The sequence below is a fragment of the Anastrepha ludens genome, chromosome 4 (genome assembly GCF_028408465.1).
Source record: "Anastrepha ludens isolate Willacy chromosome 4, idAnaLude1.1, whole genome shotgun sequence".
NCBI classification, from domain to species: domain Eukaryota; kingdom Metazoa; phylum Arthropoda; class Insecta; order Diptera; family Tephritidae; genus Anastrepha; species Anastrepha ludens.
This window is the reverse complement of record NC_071500.1, coordinates 2,692,793-2,714,036: the sequence shown is the minus strand read 5'-3', so window position 1 is coordinate 2,714,036 and position 21,244 is coordinate 2,692,793. Positions and strand designations below refer to the sequence as shown.

The window sequence follows — 21,244 nt, the reverse complement described above, 5'->3', positions numbered from 1 at the left end:
GAAGTATTTCATATGGAAGAAAATTTTCAACATCCTATGACAAAATTGTCAAAAATTAACGCTATTTTTGAGCGACTTCAAACTTACACTTCATTTACTATAATTGAATGGGTTATAAAACTGCAAGCCCAGGAGTTTTCTAGAGATTCTGATTAAGAAGTTGAAAATTTTGATGAAATTTGTTAAATTTGTATAATTTTCGTACAAAGTTTGGAACTTTGCTTAATGAGGCTTTCTTTTATACAATGAACTATATTTTTATAAAAAATTTCCGAGTATTGTAAAGATAAAGTGGGATATTTATGTAAGCACAAGTGTGAATATAATTTTTTAGGTTCGTTGCCAAAGAATAAGCGTTGCGTTGCACGAAAGTGCATCATAAAGAAGTACCCATATTCCATCTTTTCCACCCGTTTACGGTTTTGTAGCTGGATACCGTTCAAGCGCATCCTATGACAGCAGCGCTACAATACCAAACATACCGAAAGACGTGCCTCGGTGTTTTCCAAAATATGTTTCGCTCTATATAATATTAAAGGGAACAGAGGACCACGTTATTTGCCGCACAAAATAATACAAAGGCCATGTTGGACAGGTCATAATGCTTGCTTTATTTATAACAGCAACTACCCCCCTTAAATGCAAATAAACTCTTTAGATACGAAGAAATTTATTATAACGTTTTGCTATACATTTTTCCGAAATCCTGAATACTAAAAAAAAATAAATTTCATCCTAATTTTAATAAAATATTCGACCAGGCAAAAAGAAAATTTGAAGTTTGTAGTTTTTTAATCGCTCAAAGCAAAAAAAAATTATATTTTTACAAAGTAGATGAATTCATGTTAGAAAATCTCAATTTAGATAATTACGTACGTGCTGCTAGACGATATCGAATTATACAGTAGTAACACACGAATGATTTGTCTGTTACGAAGGTTCGTTTCGAGATAGACAATTAGCCTGTAAGATATATTATATTTGATCGGCGACCGAGTTGGCTGTGAAGCAAAAAGTTCATTCGCTTGCTCAATGAAAAGAGACATATTGACATATTGCTTGTCTATTGTGTTAAGCCCAAAGTAGAGGTGCCATAAACATAACGCCATATCTTCAACCATAGTATTAACCATAACGATATTTATGTGATGTTGTGGTTATGACTACGGAATTATGGCATGTCACCTCTAATTGATTACAGTGTTGCCATATGTTGGTTCGATCAGCAAATGTAGGACGTTATGGTTATGGAACTTCTACTTTGGACAAACAGGGCATAATTCCCAGCAATTTGTGCCTAGTCCGTAGCACACACACACTGTACACAAATCCATAAACCATTATTTCGTTGCGATTGTCGTATTGTTAACATGCAAATCAAAAAAGCGGATGATGCGATTGCTCTTGTAATTATTTACATGAGCATTAAGAAAAAAGGCTCTTCGCCATACAGGACGGATTTTCTCCGAACTGCAACAAATCGCTGGGAATTGTGCTCTGTTTGTGCCAACCTTTAGCGTCTTACTGGCAAACCTAAAAACTGATAACAAGCTTATATGAAAGATATGGGAGAGTAGCATATTGATGACTGATTTGGTTTCCTTTTGAGATTAGATAGTTTGGATGCCAAAGTGCCTGCTTATTTTTGCCATGAGCTGTCTTTGATTCGACACTTCTCTGCTCGCTTACGAAAAATTTACTCGTGAAAGCAACAACGAAGTTATATGTTTATGCCTTATAAAACTGGTATAACTCACTGTATTCAATGCCTCCAATTTTCTTTTCTGATATTAGGTAAGTTTCATGATTAATACTCATTAAATAAATGCTGCTGGAGTGATACATTGACTGGATTAGAATCCGCTGTGTTCTAGTAACGTCCAGTAGCTAGTTTCATTACAGTGAATTAAATCGTCGAGAGCGTCAATGGGCGAATATCTCAAAGTTATAAAAAAAGAAACGAAAAATGTGCACAAAAGAGCACGAAAATTAATTCTAAAGAGAAAATGTTGTCACACATTTAAAGCTTATCAGTAAATATAAAGTAATCAGCTTATTGATGTTAAGTACATATTTAATGCCCTGCATGCACATACATACATATGTTTCATGTAAATAAAGGGTCTTTCTAAAGACATTTAAAAATTTAGATTCTTTCACATTTCACTATTTTTATTCAAATTACTGCTCCTAATGTTATATGTGAAAAATGGCATCATTTAAATGTCCATCTTGAGCACGTCTACAGTCGGTTCTCGAATGCTCAATTGTTTAGCATGTCGAGAGGTTGTTCAGCAAAACTTCACGCTGCAACGGCAATATTTTTAACAGAACGTCCAGTTTTTGCTGTGCCAGTTCTTTTTCTATCATCGACATTTGAAGTGAGTGAAGTCAACAATCACTCGAACGATTATTTCAACAAAAAAAATAGCGAATTTCGCGTTATGTTGTTCTTAAAGATTTGCCATTTTCATATTAAGTTTAAATAATTTTAACGTGTTGTTCTACCATATAAAATTGTACCTTTATCCACTCGACAAATGCCAAAGATGACAATAAAAAGTACCGTCTAGGAAATATCTACCCTTTTTTTACAATGTGAGGATATGGATGCTTCCGACACTGAACGGATATGGATGCTTCACACTCGAAAGCTCTCGTTATGTAGGTTCGCAATTGTTTCACTTTGGGTAAATTCAATTGTTACATTGGCATACTTATTCCATTGATTTAATATATCACATTACTTTTAATAGTGTTGAATTCTATAAGTAAGTTTCTACAAATTATTTTTAGTCATATATTTGTTATAAAAAATATGAAAGTAATTGCGTTTTTACACGTTGCTACTCATGCATGATTTATAAAGAAAAACTTTTAAATTGTAGTAAAAGTTAAACTTCTGATGCAAATTATATGGTCGGCAACACTGTTTCCATTTTGAGGCTTTGCTATTCGTTGAAAATCGTTTGTCTGATTGCAAATATTCAAGTACTAAAATAAAAATGAATTATTTTGCAAATTAATAACGTCGCCATAATTTAGGTCGATCGTGTCTTATTTCCACTGATAACAGATAATTCAAAGCATTTCTACTGCAGAGAGCCGCCAGTTTGTGAATTTTCATACATTTACGTCCCGATCAGACGCTTGTAAAAATTCTTATTAAAACTTTTCATTTATAGATTTTTAGAGCAGCATTTTTGCATATACAGTCGCGGTCACCTAACATACCCTCCAATTAGGAAACTCTGTTCAGATATTTGTAAATAAGTTGGTTTTAAAAGTTTTTATTTCCAGGTCTCCATAGACAAGCAAGTGCAGTGTCGGAACACCTACACGAGCAAGTGCACGTATTTTACTTCTGTAATTGCACGTGAGTTATAAACACGATGTAGAGATTACAGAAAGTGACACCTTCAAAATTTTACATTCTATCATTCTTGAGTTGGGATCATTTATTTATTTATCGTGAATTACTTGTGAATCTACAATTGCAAAAATATTTAGTGGATGGGAAGTGATTAGTCTGTGCAGGTTAGCTAATCGCGCGCGTCATATGAAAGTGCAATTGTAGTTTGTGGTGATTTCTAACAAGTTAAAACAAAGGTTTACTTCAGATTTTACTTAATTTGCATTGATTAAGAAATATGAAATAGAAGATGAATAAGAAGAACCCGAACCAAAAATTTCGATACATGTTGAGAGCCTCATTAAAAGAATAGTTGCAGAAAACCCTGAAATTTCATCAAGGGAGTCGATCGAAAGTTTGGACTTGGCAAGAAAACTGTGAACTTTTGGTTTAAAAAACGATGTTGCAAAAAACTACCTCTAATTTTAATTGCATATAAGAAAAAATACTTAAATTTGCGAAACAGTACTTAAACATACCCAACGCATTTTGGGACGAAGTGAATTCGAGTTGAGGAACTCAAAAAAATTAAACGGGTGTGGTGCAAAGTGCGTACAATCAACGGTAAAGCACGGACGCGGGGTTTTTTTGGTTTGGGGTTGTTTCTTAAAATGTGGTGTGGTTAATTTAATAAAAATCGAGCAGTCGAGCAGTTGACGTACTCAGCGAAAATTTCACAACAATCGCGAAAAAAATGCATTTGGTGTCGTTTAATTTCGCACAAAGTAACGACCATAAACACGCGTTTTTGAGAAAACGCAATCGAAAGCTGAGATGAGGTGTCAAAACCTGTACTTGCAGTAATTCAGAGCAAAGGTGGGAATACGAATTAATAAATTTAGTTTTGCCTGCTTTTACAAAATAATATTTATCGTTTGGCCTTTGGAAAAGGATATACACTTTGTTTTTGTTATTCAGGCACCTATAGAAATGTGATAATATCGTGTGAATTAATATTCGTTTATTTTAATAAATCGGCATTGAAATAACCACTGTGAAATTTATACGTTCATTTGGTGCCTAGTGTACCTATGTGCTTCTGTGTTGTTGGGGATGCATTTAAAAAATGTTAAATAATAAATGTTCATTAAAAGAAAACAATAATTTTTCTACTCTTTTAATGTAGATTAAATAAATACTCGCTTCATTTTTTATTTTTTAATTCAGCACTAATAAACTATTTATTTACAGATTTAATTATTTCCCTTAGGCAAAGAAGGGAAAACCCTCTTTAAGGGAATTCCAAAACTCCGTTGCCATCAGTAACTTAACTTTTTATTATTGAAGTATGATTCATATGTATGTATGAATGTCCACGGGGTTTCTTTTCAAGCTATTCATTGTCGTATAAATATTTTTGTTTTTATCTCAACCAAAAAATCGTTGACAAGCAAGAACAAAATTAGTAATTTCGCAAGGCACAGTGAACAGATAGTAGTAGTAGATTAAAAACAACAAGAGCAATGTGTTTGTTTCTGCTTTTAGCCCTCAAAATTTCGAAACCAATAAGCAATGCTTGACAGTGCAAAGTAATTTAAACAAAATTTGAAAAATAGAAAAGAAATAAATAGCAAAATCAAATCAGCTGCTCCACTGATACTAACTGTTCAATGTGCTTTGTCATTTCCGTCCTTTCTAATAAAGCTTTAGAGTGTTCTCATATGTTTACGTACCCGTGTCATAACGTCACGAAAGATTATAAAAAAATCTTTCAAGACATCACCATCGATGGCAATTTGGCAAGGATAATTATGGTGATCAGAAGGCCAGTTGTTATTGCCGCGCAGCATTTTCGCTATTTAATTAATTAAAAGAGTTTCACAAAACTCACAGCTTGCAACTTTCTTGGCTTACTTTTGCAAAAACCGTTTTAATTTTGTTATAAGAGATTACTGCACTGTGGTCACCAATGCACTTTTGCTTCCGTTTGAATGTACTATTTAGCTTTATAATGCACTTCTGTTGCTGTTTGCACTCATTCGTTTACCTTATCACTTTATTTGTTTCTTTTTGTTTTGGGTTTGTTCTCATCATATCAGCATGCACACAATTTAGTAAATTATGGAAGATTACACCCACGCCTTTGATTCACTGCCAATGCTTCCTTTTCGAATAAGAAGTGAAATGCCTGAAAAATAAACAAACGTTTCGAACACGATTTTCTTCGTTTTGTTACATAATCATGCAATCGCTAGTTAACTTCGAAACACGTCTTTTACTTCAGCATAACAAAATGAGACTGAGCTCGCTGCAATGCTGCAACTCAAGCACCAAGTATTATTATCTTTTCCATCTCACCAATACACAAGCAGGTAACGCCACTTGCTGAGTACAAAGTACAGCGTCTGACGATCAAAGACGCTCATGTAAAATTTCTATACCTGCTACACATGTACACAGGGCGCGGACAACTAAATAGAGCCAACATGATTGTTCATGCTTTATATGGGAAATATGTCATTATTTTCTTTGATATAATGCTAAATTGTTTCTGTGTTATAGAAATCTGACATTTCTTGGAGTGCGTGATTTAATGAATAAAATTATTTCGATTTTGCTTGATGTTTATAAACTAAACCAAATTCATATGTATGTATATTTATGAAATATATACATAAGTGTACATATGTATCTCTATATATAATTGGCACCCTTTTTTCCTGTGTTTGGTCGAGCTCCTTCTCCTATTTGTGTCTTCATTTTTTCTGCTATTCGAGGGACCTTCAGTTTTACGTCGCCTCCGAACGGCAAATGGTATTTTTATAAGAAGCTTCTTCATGACAGAAATACACTCGGAGGTTTGCTATTGTCTGCCGAGGGCGATCGCTGTGAGAAAAAACTTTTTATTTTATATTATTATTATTATTTGTATTCACATGATCGATTTCTAGCCTATTTCTACTGGCGAGAATTAACCTTAACCTTCCTTCTCATGTATATTTTTTTAAGATCATGTAAATTAACCATTTCGAACCTTCCGCCAAGATGTTAGCTTTCATTCCAGAAATTCAGATTTATCAGACTCTCTTTTCAGCGTTAAAAAGACAATACTTTAGGAACCGATAGCAACCGCCCGCCTTTATTGGCCCGGCACCACAACAAAAAGTATACCTTCGTCTGCGCGTGTCGATTCGGCGAGAGGAAGGCAAACGATGGGTTCATTATTAACCTGTTAAGTGATTATGTCGTATATATGCGTCAATTTCAAAAGTTCATTAATGTAGTTAATGTCGTATATGTGCGTCATGCCGAAAAACGAAATTGCATTTGCTATGAAATTTAGGGTTAATCAAAAAACGAAAATTTCCCTGTTATTTTGACATTATAAAGTAAGCATGAACACTGAATTTCCTGATAATCGTTATCGTACCGTTAGCTATCGCGCACGGTGAATCCAATATTTGGCTAAAACCGGTTTTGCATCGAAAGCCTTCCCTTGAAATTAATTCAGCACAGTAAATCGAGCTGTCTAAGAAAAACGAATCGCTTAACAGGTTAAAACATATACAGCTTTTATGCTGACATAACAAAAATAACCTTTCAAAATTTTAGCTCAACAAGGAGTCAGTCAACTTGGTATATCACCTCTAGTGAAAATTTGGGCTATAGATAAATCGAAGAGTAATAGTGAAGCCGCAAGTGCTATGCGTTACGTTCCTTGGCTTTCACGATTGAAATTCAAGGCAAAATACAATGACGTGAAATTCACACATAATAAAACTTGATTCTGTTTAGTGGTCCACAACCGTATGTACATACATCTACATACGAACAACCAAGCGAAATAAAAAACTTGTAGGGAGAAACGCATTATTAAATCACACAAGCCCCTTAAACGCGAATTCTTATTAAAAGGCAGGTCCAAAATCTTATCATTATTCTTTATATTATCATCATTAAGGGTTTAAATAAAGTTTAGTAATTTTCCGTACAGCAGGCATGCAATCAAATATCATTTGTTTAGACGCCTTCAATCGGCAACGCCAGAAGAGACTCTTTATCTGTTTAACAGAATATTAAAATTAGATCTGACATTTATGGGCGTGGCTAACTAAATTGCGATGCCATTTTTTCAATGCATTAAATTGGCCTTGAATTGCACTTTGCTTTCCAAGTGAACGCAACGAGTCATTGTAAAACATAATTTGCGCAAATAGAAGTTTTTTCAATATTGCATATTTTAATTCAAGTATTTTTAATAAACATACTCTTAAGTGCCACGCCCACATTCTTCCGACTAATAATACGCTTCCACCAAAGACAAGCCGCGAGTTTGCAAGTTTTGGGCTTGCTAGAATTTCAACTGTATCCACTGCGTGCTCGACGGTAATTGTGTTTAAACTGTAATTCGTTTGTTTACTTTTTATTGTGAAGTGCGAAATTCTAAAATGATGCGTACAAGCGTACAATTTAAATTATGTTAATTTTGATTGATTTTAAAATAATAGATAGTGAGGTGACGACATATTTGAAAAAGGACACGGGGAAAGGAAGGATAATAAATTGATTTGTGTATCCCGATGTAGAGATCTTTCTTGTGCATGTATGTGAGTCTAAATTTTAGACGCCTGCAGCCAATCAAATTGTCTCGACATTGACATGCTGCAAAACATTGTTGCCTTTGTTCGGTAAGAATGCAATTGCAAAAGAAAAAAATCACGTAAACATGAACACTATTGCCAACATTTAATGTTAAATCGCATACAACCCAACACAAACACGCTGTGAAAGATGAATTTGAAATGGGACTTAAGATATTTGTACGGAATTCGGCAAATGCTTTGGTTGGTGTTTGCGCTTAAGGGGGAAGTCTACTGTGAATTTTTCAAAAAATCGATTTTTTTTTATTAGCTTAAAAAATACTTTGAACCCTCTTAAATAAGGTACAATATGTGTTACAGCTGGCTAAATTTTTCTTCGTTGAAATTTCGACCTTTTTCCGAAGCGCTCCAAAGCTTTAAACGCTGAAAACTGAAACTTTAAACGCATTTTTCTCGAAACTAAGTTTTTGTATACGGTGTACACGATATCTCGAGTTCTGATAAATGAATCAGCTTAAAAATTTAATTATATATTCTCTGTAATAGTGTCTCTCGTCTGACATAGGATTTTTTTGATATCGTTATTTGTTAAATTGTTATAAACAATAGTAACACCAATTTTAGGCAAAAAAAAAGAAAAAAATTTCAAGAATTTTTTTTTCAACGCCAAAATTTTTTATCGACATAATCCTACGTCAGACGAGAGTCAATACTATGTATATGATAACAATATTTTGTTTTTTTGTTTTAGATCACCGAAACGTAAGATTTCATGTACACCGTTTAGGCACCTAAGAAAAGTGGACCTGCGCTTGCAGAAGTGCCACAGCGGCCATTTTGACTTAAAATTTTTTTTTCAAAAACTTAAATATATAATAAAGATAAGAGTTTAAATAGATTTTATGTACGAGCAATATTTTGTTAGAAATAAAATCCGGAAAATAAGCCTGTTTTTTCCCTTGTCACAGTAGACTTCCCCCTTAAATACGTTAGCAGCAGCAAACCCAAAATTAAGCTGCGGTGGAAACGTTTTATAACAGACACACAATCACGGCCACCTGTACTCGTATATGTAATAATTGTACGTTTATATGTCTATATATACACCGAGCTCCTCCTTCTATTTGTGGGGTGCGTCTTGATATTTCTCCACAAATGGATTGCTCGTTTAAGGGGTTACATGGGTTTCGTGGGTTCAAAAAATCGATTTTGTTTTTTGGCTTATTAATTTCTACATCTCAAGAATAATATCCTAAATTTTCAAGTCGAATTTTGAATCCGAATAATAGCTTCGGAGATAGAGCCTTTGGAAGGTGTGCGGTCCAAGCCACTTTTATCGTTACTCAAAACTTATAACGCGTTTTTCTCGGAACCGTGTTTTCAAAGTCGGTTGTCAAATGTTCTCGAAAACTACTCGACCGATCTTGATGGAATTTTACAGGTGTTCGAGATACAATTTACTCGTGCTTGGACGAAGGATTTTTTTTTTGTTATTTAAAAAATAACAAAATGTCTAGCAAATTTGACAGAAATTTTAATTTTTATGGAAAAATGTCTGCCAAAATTTCAATTTTTACTTTATTTTTCTTTCCTTCGTCCAAGCACGAGTTTATGGTCTTAACTAAAACACTTATTTTTGTTTTTTCATTTTCGATGATCCTGTCAGGAGTTATACTGACAACGCGGACGCACCTTTTTTTCGCGGGGTCCCCGGAAATGTCGTCACAATGGAGGAGTTTTCATTTTTTTGTTTGAAAATTTCAGAAATTATTCTTTAAATATGTATCTATAAGACAGAAAAAAGTGTGAATTAAATAAATAATTTTTTACATAGAAAAAAAAAATATTGAAAATAGGCCTTTTTTACCCAAGGGGTTACTTAAGGTATTGAGAAATAAACAGGTTGCAATCATTTCGATATTGAAAGATTTTGACTAAACTATAGTAAATAAAAAAAAAATTGCTCCTATTGAATGTTCTGAATTCCATTTGCTGTTAGATGAATGGTTTAGTCTATTTTTTTACTATATTTTATTGTTGATGAAGCCGTTATGCTTATAACTTTTAAATTACCCTATTATTAATCAATTATTAACGGTTCATTCGATAACATTCGATTTTTGACATTTCCTAACAAAGGGTAGCTTTTAAGAAGGATGGAAAATAAATTCCTTTTGGTAAAAATAGTACCAAAATAGTACTTTTTTTACTTAAGTGTATTATTGTATTATTGTAGCAGCATAAACATTCCCCATACATATACGGGCAATGCTGCTGAAGTGACAGTCCTTGGCCAGATATAAATCCGGGACCTTAAAATTAAATTAATCTATGAATTTTATTTTTAAATTTATTATAGATCGCGGAGTTGCGAATTTCGCCATTGTGAAGCTTTCATGTTACCTAACTAAAATAGGGTCATAATGAATTATTTTATTAGGTGATACATCGTAAATTTAATTGACTAAACACAAACTTTGAACATAATGACAACCTAGCAAACGTAAGCTCGGAGTTTTGACCCCCAAGTCACAATTTTTCTTACATTACTAACTACCTGTACTTATATAAATTAATTATTATTATATGAAGAGGGCTTTTTTATCTTGAACTTATTTGTGTAAATATTTAATTAATTTCCTTTGGAAAATCTTCATCCGCCCATGTGAAAGAAAGCTAATTGGAAACATGTTCCGTCAATCGCAGCTTTCTTATCATAAAGCCTACAATGTATTCGATCTCGTCCACGTGAATACTATCCAACTCTCGAGAGTTGCTTCAAAATCAATTTATTATAAGTAAGTTTTTTAAACTCTCCACTGATGTGTAACTTAGACGAAGCTAAGTAGTTTCTTCAGTGAGCACGTTGCCACGAGCAGCCAAACTTGCGGTGTTGCGGGCTGTGATTAATTGCCAAGTAGGACTTCCGAAATTTATATTTTAAATTTACCGTACTCAAATTGTCAAAAAGTCTATTTTTCACACGCATTGCCCCAAAAAATGCTCTATAATGTCCTGATTAAGCGAGTTATCAGGATGCATTCCATGCCATACTGGTACTGGGCAGGCCAATACAAACCCCTGCGCAAGTTTTTGCTCATAAGTCCACCATTTTGACAACGAAATGTTTTCCCCTACAAATTTTACTTCTCCTCGACTTTTATTCAAAATTTCTAGAGTTAGTAATTCAGTGTCTTGCGAAGGGAACCTATTTGTCAAGAGGCTGCCAGAAAGCTGCTTATTGAGCAAACCTTTTATTATTGAATTATGTAAATTGTTAACCGCAATAAAAAAATAAAAGGCAATGAAAATTTTATTTATAAACAATTTTTTATTCTATTCAAATTTTCGAAAAGAAGTTTGTGCAAACTTTTTGGGACAGCTTAGAACTCTATTTGCTTATTTACATTTATTAATACGCTTACTTGAAAAAATACCTGCACTTGAAAAAATAAAAAAATATTGACTATTCTTCAAGACTTTTATCAAGAAAAATGCTTTTTGTTATTCTGTGCAAATATTGATAAGTCTGAAAGCTTTGTTGTGTAGCGCTTTTCCCCACAATGTGGTGAATATTGTAATGTAAAGTTCTTGTGAATTTTATTGGTTATAGTTGACGCGTTATTCTGGTACATTTGCGCTCTGAATACCCTACCAGCTTAAACTCCTGTTTATTCAGAATTGGCCCCGACATATATTGCCCAGCATAAGACAAAAAAATGATATTGAATCTAAAATATATCTTAATGAGATCACCTTCATTATCATTGTTTGGCGCTACATCTCCTGATGATCCTTGGCCTGTAAGATAATTTGTCTCCAAGCTTGTCTTTAACTTGCTCCTTCCCAGTTTCTGATTCCCATATTTGTCAGTTCTTCTCTTTTTCATCCCTCCACCTCACTCCACGTCCTTGGTCTCGAAAACTTGTTGGCTATGTCTCATACAATTTTGTAAGTACTCCTTCCTTCTCCACACATGCAACGTGTCCTGCTCATCTAATTATCTGCGACTCAATAAGTGTTACTATGTTCGCGCCCCGTATCAATTCATTTTGTGGTACAGACAGGAATAAAACAGTAAAGTACGTAGACACCCTTTGAACGGGCATCTTTAATTGAATGCTACAAGCGAGCTGGACATTAACTTAACGGCCCACGTCTTTGCCTATACTGATGGCATTGCTATAGCGTGCAGAAATATATGCAGACTGGAAGAATGCCTAGGAATCATAAACGCGGCTATAAGGAAGATTTGACTTTAAATCGGTGACAAGGGATTTTTTTAATATATTTCGATGATTAGAAAAATTCAGGTTCCTAACTCTTTAAAAACACAACACAACAACTTTCTACTCGAATTTCTAAATTAAAGCCGAGTTGAAGAAAAGAGATCAACTACTCTAATCACACCACCTTCTAGTTTACGTAAGTATAGGCACATGCGTGCTCTGCTAAATGCCTGTTTACGTGCACGCACATCCCTACAACTACTGTCTGCCTTACAGTACCAAGAAGCAAACAAATATAAAAAGTAAAACAGCTGAATACATTCGAACATTTTTTACCAGTTTTTTAATGTTTGAAAGAAATGAAAAGGCAATTGACAGTTCGAGGCACATATGAACAGTTTTGAGCACAATAAAGACATTTATTTATGTTGTGCTTTGAAAAGATAGTTCGATAAGTATGTGGGAATTCCTATAAATTCGAATCATTCCAAGCACATGCGTACAATTCGGGTGGTTACAGCGATGTCAAACCCTAGCTCCCATGAACCATTAGCGAAAGCCAAGCGAATCAACCTCGAAACCAAAGAAATCATTGGTTGCCACAGCCACAAGCCAAGAACAGACCGTTAACCGACTCTCAGGGAATTTGCAAGAGTCAGCTGATTGGCTGACAATAACAGCGATTTGTTTATGTAAACCCTGAGATTGTGTTGGTGGTATATGGAAAAAAAAATCAATTGGACGAGTATGAATACGTGTGAAATGGGCGGACAGAATTCTGTCGCCGAGTACCACCCTACACTACACCATGACATGGGGCCAAAATTATATATGAATGCCAAAAATGAAATGATAATTTGCATTCTAAGTGTTTTGTTGACTACCACAGTAATAAGCCAAGAGACCAAGCCGAAATTTCTAAGCCAAAATAATAATGCTTTATTTATGGTTTTGATATCTAATGAGTAAAAAGTACCCTGTTAACTTAATTGGTAATTTCGCGAATAATGATTCAATCATTAAAGATATTTCCACTTGTGACACTCCCTTGCAAAAGTTTGCAGTGTTTTGTTACGTCTCTTCTGAACACTTCATCCATCTGACTGTAAGATCATTGAAAACATGTTCCGTCAATTCCGCTTTCTTATAATGAAGCGTACAATGTATTCGATCGCGTCCTCGTGGAGACCATCCAACTCTTCTCCCTGTTGTGACTCATCAGAAAGAAATTTTTTTTGATTCTCTACTGATGTGCCACTCAGGCGAGCCACTCAGCTCCTTCAGTTTGCACGTTAACAGGGGTTTGTTCTGTTTAAATTTATGTATTCTTAAAGCAACCTACTAAGTACTTCCGCAACCTATTAGAAATTAATTGTCAAAGGGTCTGCATTTCGTGAGCATAAAAAAATTAAAATGTCCTGGTTTAAGCGGATATCACTCATTTGATGATTCCACACTAAGGTAACACTTTATTAACCATTAATATGTGATGAATGATGCAATGTTTGCAACTGGACGGACTTTCAGTATTTAAAAGTTAGGATATGAATAAAGCGCAGTGCTCAATTTTCCCTGAGACGTTGTTACATCCTTACAATTTTATGCTAATGTACATACATATATTTATAACTACAAACCTGCCATAACATGAATGAAAACTTATGAAATACTTACAGTAGAATGCCGCCAGAATTTTATCAAATCGTGAATGTCAGTGGATGGTGCCAGCAATAAGAAATCACGCCATTCATTAAAGCTAATATTTAAACTGCCGTCTTGATCCATTCTGAATGATTAATTGCAAGATAAAAAACGTTATAAATATATTGGAAACACATTTAGAAACAGCAGAAGTGGATAAATAAAAATTAAAGAGCATGCAAATGCAAAAAATTAACTTTAACCGATACATACATACATATTTACATTCAGACACTGAACAAGTTCACGTCACATTCACTTCACTTAATCTACACATGATCTCACCTTAAAACTGAGAATTTGTGATATTTTGTCCTAATAGGGAACGAAAAATGCAAACATCAAATGTAGCCAAGCTTAGGAATATTATGAACTAAAGAAATTTCGATGTTGTACTTATTTGTGACTTCATTTAGTACAGAAAATTTTATTGGTAATTTATTCAGCAATTTTCATGTTTACTGTTGTCATAAGTCGGCTCTATGGCAAGCTGCCTTGAAACTATTCAAAGCAGGCTAAGTAACTCTTCTCAGATCAAATAGTTTACATTTTCTTTTACATATGCATGTATTTGGAAAAGTTAATAAGTGTTGATATGTCTGGACTTACCCTAAATCTTTTGGTCGAACTAAAAATAGCTAAAAGGTATTATGTTTGGGGTGTATAATGTTAAAGGCCAAAATCCTTTTTATGACAAAATGAGATTTTGGATCTAATGTGATTTATAAATGATAACAAATGAATGTTTTTTGTAAAATATTTGCTGAAATTGGAATCCAACAACTGCGTTGACATACAGTATATTTGCAAACTGTTGCCAATCTTTGCAAGATTTTACTAAATATGATAAATAGTTAATCTACAACTAAGCAAACTGATACAAACAGTTAAAAATAAATAAATGAATTATGTTATCGCTCGATTCTAATAACTTCAGTAAAAACCTACCGTGACAGTAGATTCGTTGCCTCTTCCGGGTCAACTTCTATTCCTAAATCCTTGAAAGCGTCTATTAGTTCTTCTAAGTCCACGGTACCTAGAAAAATATATAGTCTTAAAGCAAATGCAATATCTAAACAAAAATTAGATTCCGTATAGGTAAAACATACCATCTTTATTTTTATCCAAATGCGAAAACTGAAGCCGTAAATTCTTTTCGTGTTCCCGCACATAGAAAACAAATTCTGCAAGCCCGACATCGCCACTTTGATTTATATCTGATTGCTCCAGAAATTTCTTCGATAAAAAAATAATAATAATTTAAAATAAAAGCACAAAAAACAAAAAAATATAGTAGTTTTAAAAGCACAACTGCAGGCAATCGGAATTAAAATATATATGTATGCTAGAAGTAAAAAGTTCTAAATATTTTATGCCAGGGATTTTTAGTGAGCATCTCACGGTGTGTACATTGCAGTAGTCCATACATACTATAGAGTTTTGGTATTTTGCGTTTGATGAAGTCAGTTGTGTGTTATAGGGTTCAAGAATAAAGATGAAAATGAGAAAAAATTGATGCCTTCTTCAATAACACTACGACCAAGGAGAAAATCAGATCCAATGATTCTAACAATTCAATTCAAGTAAACAAAAAATAAATAATTGGCGCTTACATTTCTCTTAGGTGTTTGGCCGAGCTCGTTCTCCTGTTTGTGGCGAGCGCCTTGATGTTGTTGCACAAACTGAGGGACCTACAGATTTAAGCGGACTGCAAACGGTAAATGGTTTTTATGAGGAGCTTTTTCATGACAGAAATACACTCGGAGGTTTCCCATAGCCGCCGTTTGGCAGGCATCGTTCTTAGAAACAACTTTTTCTATAAGTTTGCTTTTTCATGCACGAAAATTTGAACATAGAAGCCAATCGTTAAACATGTTAGTAAAATCATAGAAATCGTCGAGTCGGACCGACATGGCTATATTGACTAGGTATTGAAGTTTAGTCAGAAAACTGCTTGAAGGAAACATGAAAAACGAAATAAAGCGAAAGATCGTTAGGAACATTTTACTTCACCTAATATTGTAAAAGTAGGCATATACATATAAATTTATGTATGCCTTATATTAAATAGCCCGATGTACATCTAAGTACATCTTATACAGCTATGGAGACCTTGAGTTGTGCTTTTGTACTTGTTTGACTATGCACATATGTTACTCTGCAACGTACCTCAGCGTAGACACTTGAGAGGCCAAACTCGCGCAATGCTTCAGAAAGATCATGAATATCTATTCGCCCGTTTCCATCTCGATCAAGGCGCTTGAACAGCTTCTCCAACCTTTCCTCGTCTTCTTGTGGCAACTCAGTGGCCACTTGAGCGTGGGCATTACCACCACTGGTAAGAAATTGTGGGAACGATGCTGATGTCGTATTATCATGGCATTTAGTTTGATGACTCGATGGGGTAGGATTCTGATGGTGTGAGTCGGTGGTGTTTAGTACACTCTGAATGGGTATCAATTTTGGATGGTTATGACTGCCTACCAAGTGAGATGTATTCGCTGTGCTCTGACTGCATGTTGCTCCAGAATTTGTAGCTACATTTGTGGAGTTTTGAAAAGAGGATGATGATGAATTATGAGCCTTATACGAAATCTTATTCTGATCCTGGTTCTGGGTTATATTGTTTGTTACAATATTCTTCTCTTCGTCTTTATCCACCATTATAGTTACCAATCCAGTTATATAACTCGATTTTCTCCGATAAATTGAATCCGTACTGGTTTCCGATAATATCTTTACTAGAAAGAGTGTATACATTAAATATGTACCTTTATATTTAAATACATTTAGCATGGGGCACTCACATTGGTATATATTTTTTTTGAATTAGGAATGGACCCTCTTTGAAGCCAGTTTTTTGAGTCTTCGAATGCAAGCTGTATATTCTAAAGATAAGTGATTATATGCAATAGTATGCGTGCTCTCGAAATGAGAGTACACGACAATAAATTTATGTTTATAAAGAACATGCTTAAGAAATCAAGAGCTCACAATTAATATTACAATACCTATGTATATTCCACCTTTCTTGAATAATTACTCCATCGAGATATGGGGATTTAAAGGCAATACAGATTGTGTTTTTTTTTGTTTTTTTAACTAATTGGCACTCATACATTCATTCAGTTTTATATAGATAGATTTTTTTAATGAGACAAGAAATCAATTAAAACTTCGAATTTTATAATTTTCGGACAAAGTGATTTCATTCACATGTCTTATATTTTCCAAGGCAATTTTCTAATTATTATTTTTTTTTTGCAGCATTGAACATGAGCTCATCAAGTGAAAATTATCAAAGCTTCAGCAATACCGGAGCGTAATTGGATAAATAAATTGCATGCGTGTATGTGAAACTGCCGTAGTGAAAGCACATTAATGTCTTCCCAAAGTGTTTCGTATTGATACAACATAAAACTTATCACATAATTATAGTACCATATTACGGATTAATTTTCACTGAACAAACTACGAAGGGATTTCAATATATTTGGCCTTCCAAAATTAAACTATGCACGTATATCATACCCACACCTAGCCGCAGGTAAATTTTGCCCACGGTATATTTGCACAGAAATAACACCAATATATGCGTATGCACATATATGCTTGACGGACAGATGGACAGAAATCAACAGCTGATTATTTCACATAGTTCTCGATAACTTGTTTTATCGAAGTGCTACCAGACAAATAATTACTTACTACGCTAAGGCTGTGTACGAGTTCGTCAAAATTTTAGTACATGAACTAACGCTGATTTCTCTTTTCGCAATAAAGCCAAATTTTTCCGTCTGTGCAAGAGCTGCCAAATTTTTGATTTCTTTTCTCAGCATATTCACTCATACGAATGTGTGGCCTTTTCTAAACTCTACAAAAAGTGAGGGTGAGCCATTTTTGGTTAGCTGTGTACAAAAATTCGTCAAAATAAATAGTAGTACGAAAACTTAAATTTTTATAAAACATGAAGTAAATCGTATATATATATATATATACTATTATATGTCATTATAAAAGGTGGTGAAAAATTAATCATCCAATATTGTTTTCGAATAACATTTATTAAACAAAAAAGAAAAAAAAAAAATTAAGACACGTTATTTGCGAAAATTATACACCCTTCGAAGGGGGAATAGGATGATTTTGAGCCACCTTATATATACACATATATAGTTTGAACAAATATTGAATTTTTATTGTTCTATTCTTATATGAAATATGCAACATTTTCAAAGGGTGTATGGTAAAATTTTAGTAGTGTCGGCATTAAACGGGGCAGTTTTTTCGTGAATCAAACATACAATGAAGTGAAAATGAGTGAAAATTATAATAAACCGAAGCGTGCTGTGCTGGGATGCGAAAATAAGTTTTGTGTTTTGCTCATGCTGGAGTTGCACATCAACCGAATAAAGATAATTTAACGATGACACTACTATTTTTCACTTTTAGTTATTTTAAGAAGAGATAATCTAACACGGCAAGTTTTCCAATATTTATAATTCTTAAAATGCAAGAATTTTCAAAATCGCGCGTCTGAATCAAAACGATTCGCTTTGTTTACTTTCAGCTTTTCAGGCAAAAGATGACAACTGGTTCTACGCTCGAAAAACGAACTTTTTTCATTTTTTCGCTTATACGTGACCTGGTGTTATTCGTGTACGACTTCAATCAAGAAAAACGGCAACTAAACTGTGCAAGTTCGTTTGAAACCTCAATATTGGCTTTAAGCAATGAATGAGATGAGTATTTTTCTAATGACTTTGGGAATGTTAGAAATACAATAGACTTTGAGGCATTGCTTCACGATCGTTAGAAAAGCTGTAAATAAAAAAATCGTTACATACTTAAAGTCTATCATATTTGATTTGAGCACAATAGTTTAAGCCTGAGAAATGATTTGCATTTGTACATTCAATTATATATATATGTAATAGCAATTAATTTTATATTACTTTTAAAGCATGAGCAAAAACAATATAATTTTATTGTCAATTTTTTCCAATATTTGATTGGCTCATATTACTCGTATCTAATTATTTTTTAAGTAAAAATAATATGCCCAAGAACCCTTTTTCAGTCTTTAAAGTTTATAAAAATAACAAGACAATTTATATACTTCTGATTTAATTATTAAACAATTAATTTTTCTAAATTTAAAATGTGGAGTTTTAGTATTTTATCGGAAATATTTCATTCATTTTTAAAAGGCATAGTTTAAGCATGATTTATTAAAAAAAATCAAAACATTTTCGTAGTGGGATGCCAGATACTGTAAAATTTAATCATTCAACCCTTGAAAAAGCAGCATAACTTGTGTACACAATCAATTTTTTAAAATCACATCGGCAGCCAAGGCGAATCCACACAAGGTGACTTCAGTAGAGCAGTTGATCTTTTTGCGATACACTGATTTGAATGTCGTTGTTGACTTATTCGTTTGTTTACATTCTCATTGAAACTTCAACGAACACACCACCATAGTGCAAGAACAAAATACATGCAAATGTTATTGTGGCACCACCGATGTCACCTTCTATGAATTCGCCTTGTTTGCAGCGTTCAATTCGGAAGACCTACTTTCGAAACACAAATGAAACTCTTTAAGCATGCTTCAAAATTTTTCCCAACTTTCACCAGCCATAGTATTTTTTATTAAATATATACACAAATGCAGTGTGTCCCAATGCGCACTGAGACTAAATTACGACTATGCATTCGTATAAATATGTTTTTAGAAGCTTAAATGAAAAAGCACCAAACCCACTTCAAAATACGCACTGCAATATCTTTAGTTTCGGAAATTTCAATAATGCTATTATGAAGTTATTACACTGAAAATTTGCGAATTAATTTTAAACAAAAAGTGATGCTCCAATTTCACTTCGTTTGTACCACTTCCGCGCACAATAGAATGGCTACAACACCTGACTACAAGCCTGTGCCGCGGGTTTTTTCAATGGAATTTTTTTGCACACTGCTTTATACGCAAATAATGCACACGACTTGACTTTCATTAGAAAGGTTTTCCGTCTGATTCTAACTTTTCTTATTGCTTTGGCTCAACACTTACTATTTATTTCACACAAATTTCTTTCGCATTTTATTCATCGTTTCCTTCGCCAGAGAACGTCTAAAATATTTTACACGTTCTCTGTCGTCGTTTTAAGCCTAGCCACCACATTAGTGCTGCCATATTACATATAAATTTATGCTCTCAAAAATGTAATAACAGCGTTTCTTAATGCGTTCCGAATCATCAGAATTCTTCTATTACAATTCGATTCAGTTTACTGACTTGATGATTTATTTTCGTGTTATATTCGTTACAAGAATTAAAGTAATATGTAAAATTGTTATTTAATTATAAGCAAATTATATTTGTGTTATTTAAATAAATATAAATGTAAACGTAAAAAAAAAACAAATAAATTTAAATACAGCTTTTATTAATAGTTACGTATTTTTCACTGTAAATCCAACACTGTTTAATAGGTAAAGGAAATTTAAAACATTTCATTGAAGTGAAGTAATATATAACCGAATATTATGAATGATAGAATACAAGAATTCGCCATTCCAGGCTGTGATATCAGCACAGAAAGTAAATAAACAAAAGAAGAAAAAAATAAGCAAAAATAGGTGGAAAGCTGAGAATAGGATACATCGTGGTATAGAGCAAGGAAAAAGCATGCAATTGGATGCTTTATTATTATTTGTACTTTCACAATTTAAAACGTGGGATTTCATTTTTATTATTTTGTTTAATTTAAGAATCAAAATACTCATGGGGGGATTTCGAAAAAAATAACCTTGCACAACTCTGTTTATATTCTGTTTTGACAAACATCAAATGCCAAATTCGTCAAGAACAACGTTATAAAGGGTGATCAGATTGGAGGTACTTTTTCCCAATAGGGGTTTTTTGACAGGTCAGGGCGACTACTGTCCAACTAAATACATAATTTTCTAATTTTGGAATCAAGAGGGTTTATCGGAGCAGTAAAGTTCTGTAGACGACATATTAAGAATGCTACTGCCGTGCAAGGTCTCCTCAATGACTTCTTACACAATTCGAACTAAACGACAAGGGGCCGGTGACGTGGATTGGGTAGACAGGAAAATCATTTGAGATAGCGAAAGACCAAATAACCAGATCAGCTTTTTTAGCGCACCCAGTTCCAGTGGCCGAACTGCGAAACACTTGTGATGTATCTAGTATGACCCTGGGAGCGGTTTTGGCAATGAACCACAACAGCACTTGGCAGCCACTGCGAATTCGAAGAAACTCTCGCCTTTACAGCGGAATTACAGCGCTGACAGCGATAGAGCTGACAGCAGTATACGAAACCATTCAATAT

At 33.8% G+C, this 21,244-nt stretch overlaps 1 protein-coding gene across 22 annotated transcripts in view; it reads right to left on the bottom strand.

Moving 5' to 3' along the window:
- LOC128862446 (calcium-binding mitochondrial carrier protein SCaMC-2) overlaps positions 1-20,049 on the bottom strand; it is a 29,507-nt gene extending 9,458 nt beyond the window's left edge. Inside the window, exons 1-7 of one of the 22 annotated variants that reach the window (XM_054101068.1) lie at positions 19,957-20,035; positions 17,592-17,791; positions 16,691-16,771; positions 16,053-16,624; positions 14,993-15,119; positions 14,832-14,919; positions 13,857-13,968 (exon numbers count right to left, since the gene is read on the bottom strand). In XM_054101068.1, the coding sequence (XP_053957043.1) occupies positions 13,857-13,968; positions 14,832-14,919; positions 14,993-15,119; positions 16,053-16,547 (822 nt within the window). In that variant the 5' untranslated portion in view covers positions 16,548-16,624; positions 16,691-16,771; positions 17,592-17,791; positions 19,957-20,035. The other 21 variants (XM_054101072.1, XM_054101067.1, XM_054101082.1 and 18 more) reach the window with 21 other exon arrangements.
- Between the last annotated feature and the right edge of the window lie 1,195 nt (positions 20,050-21,244).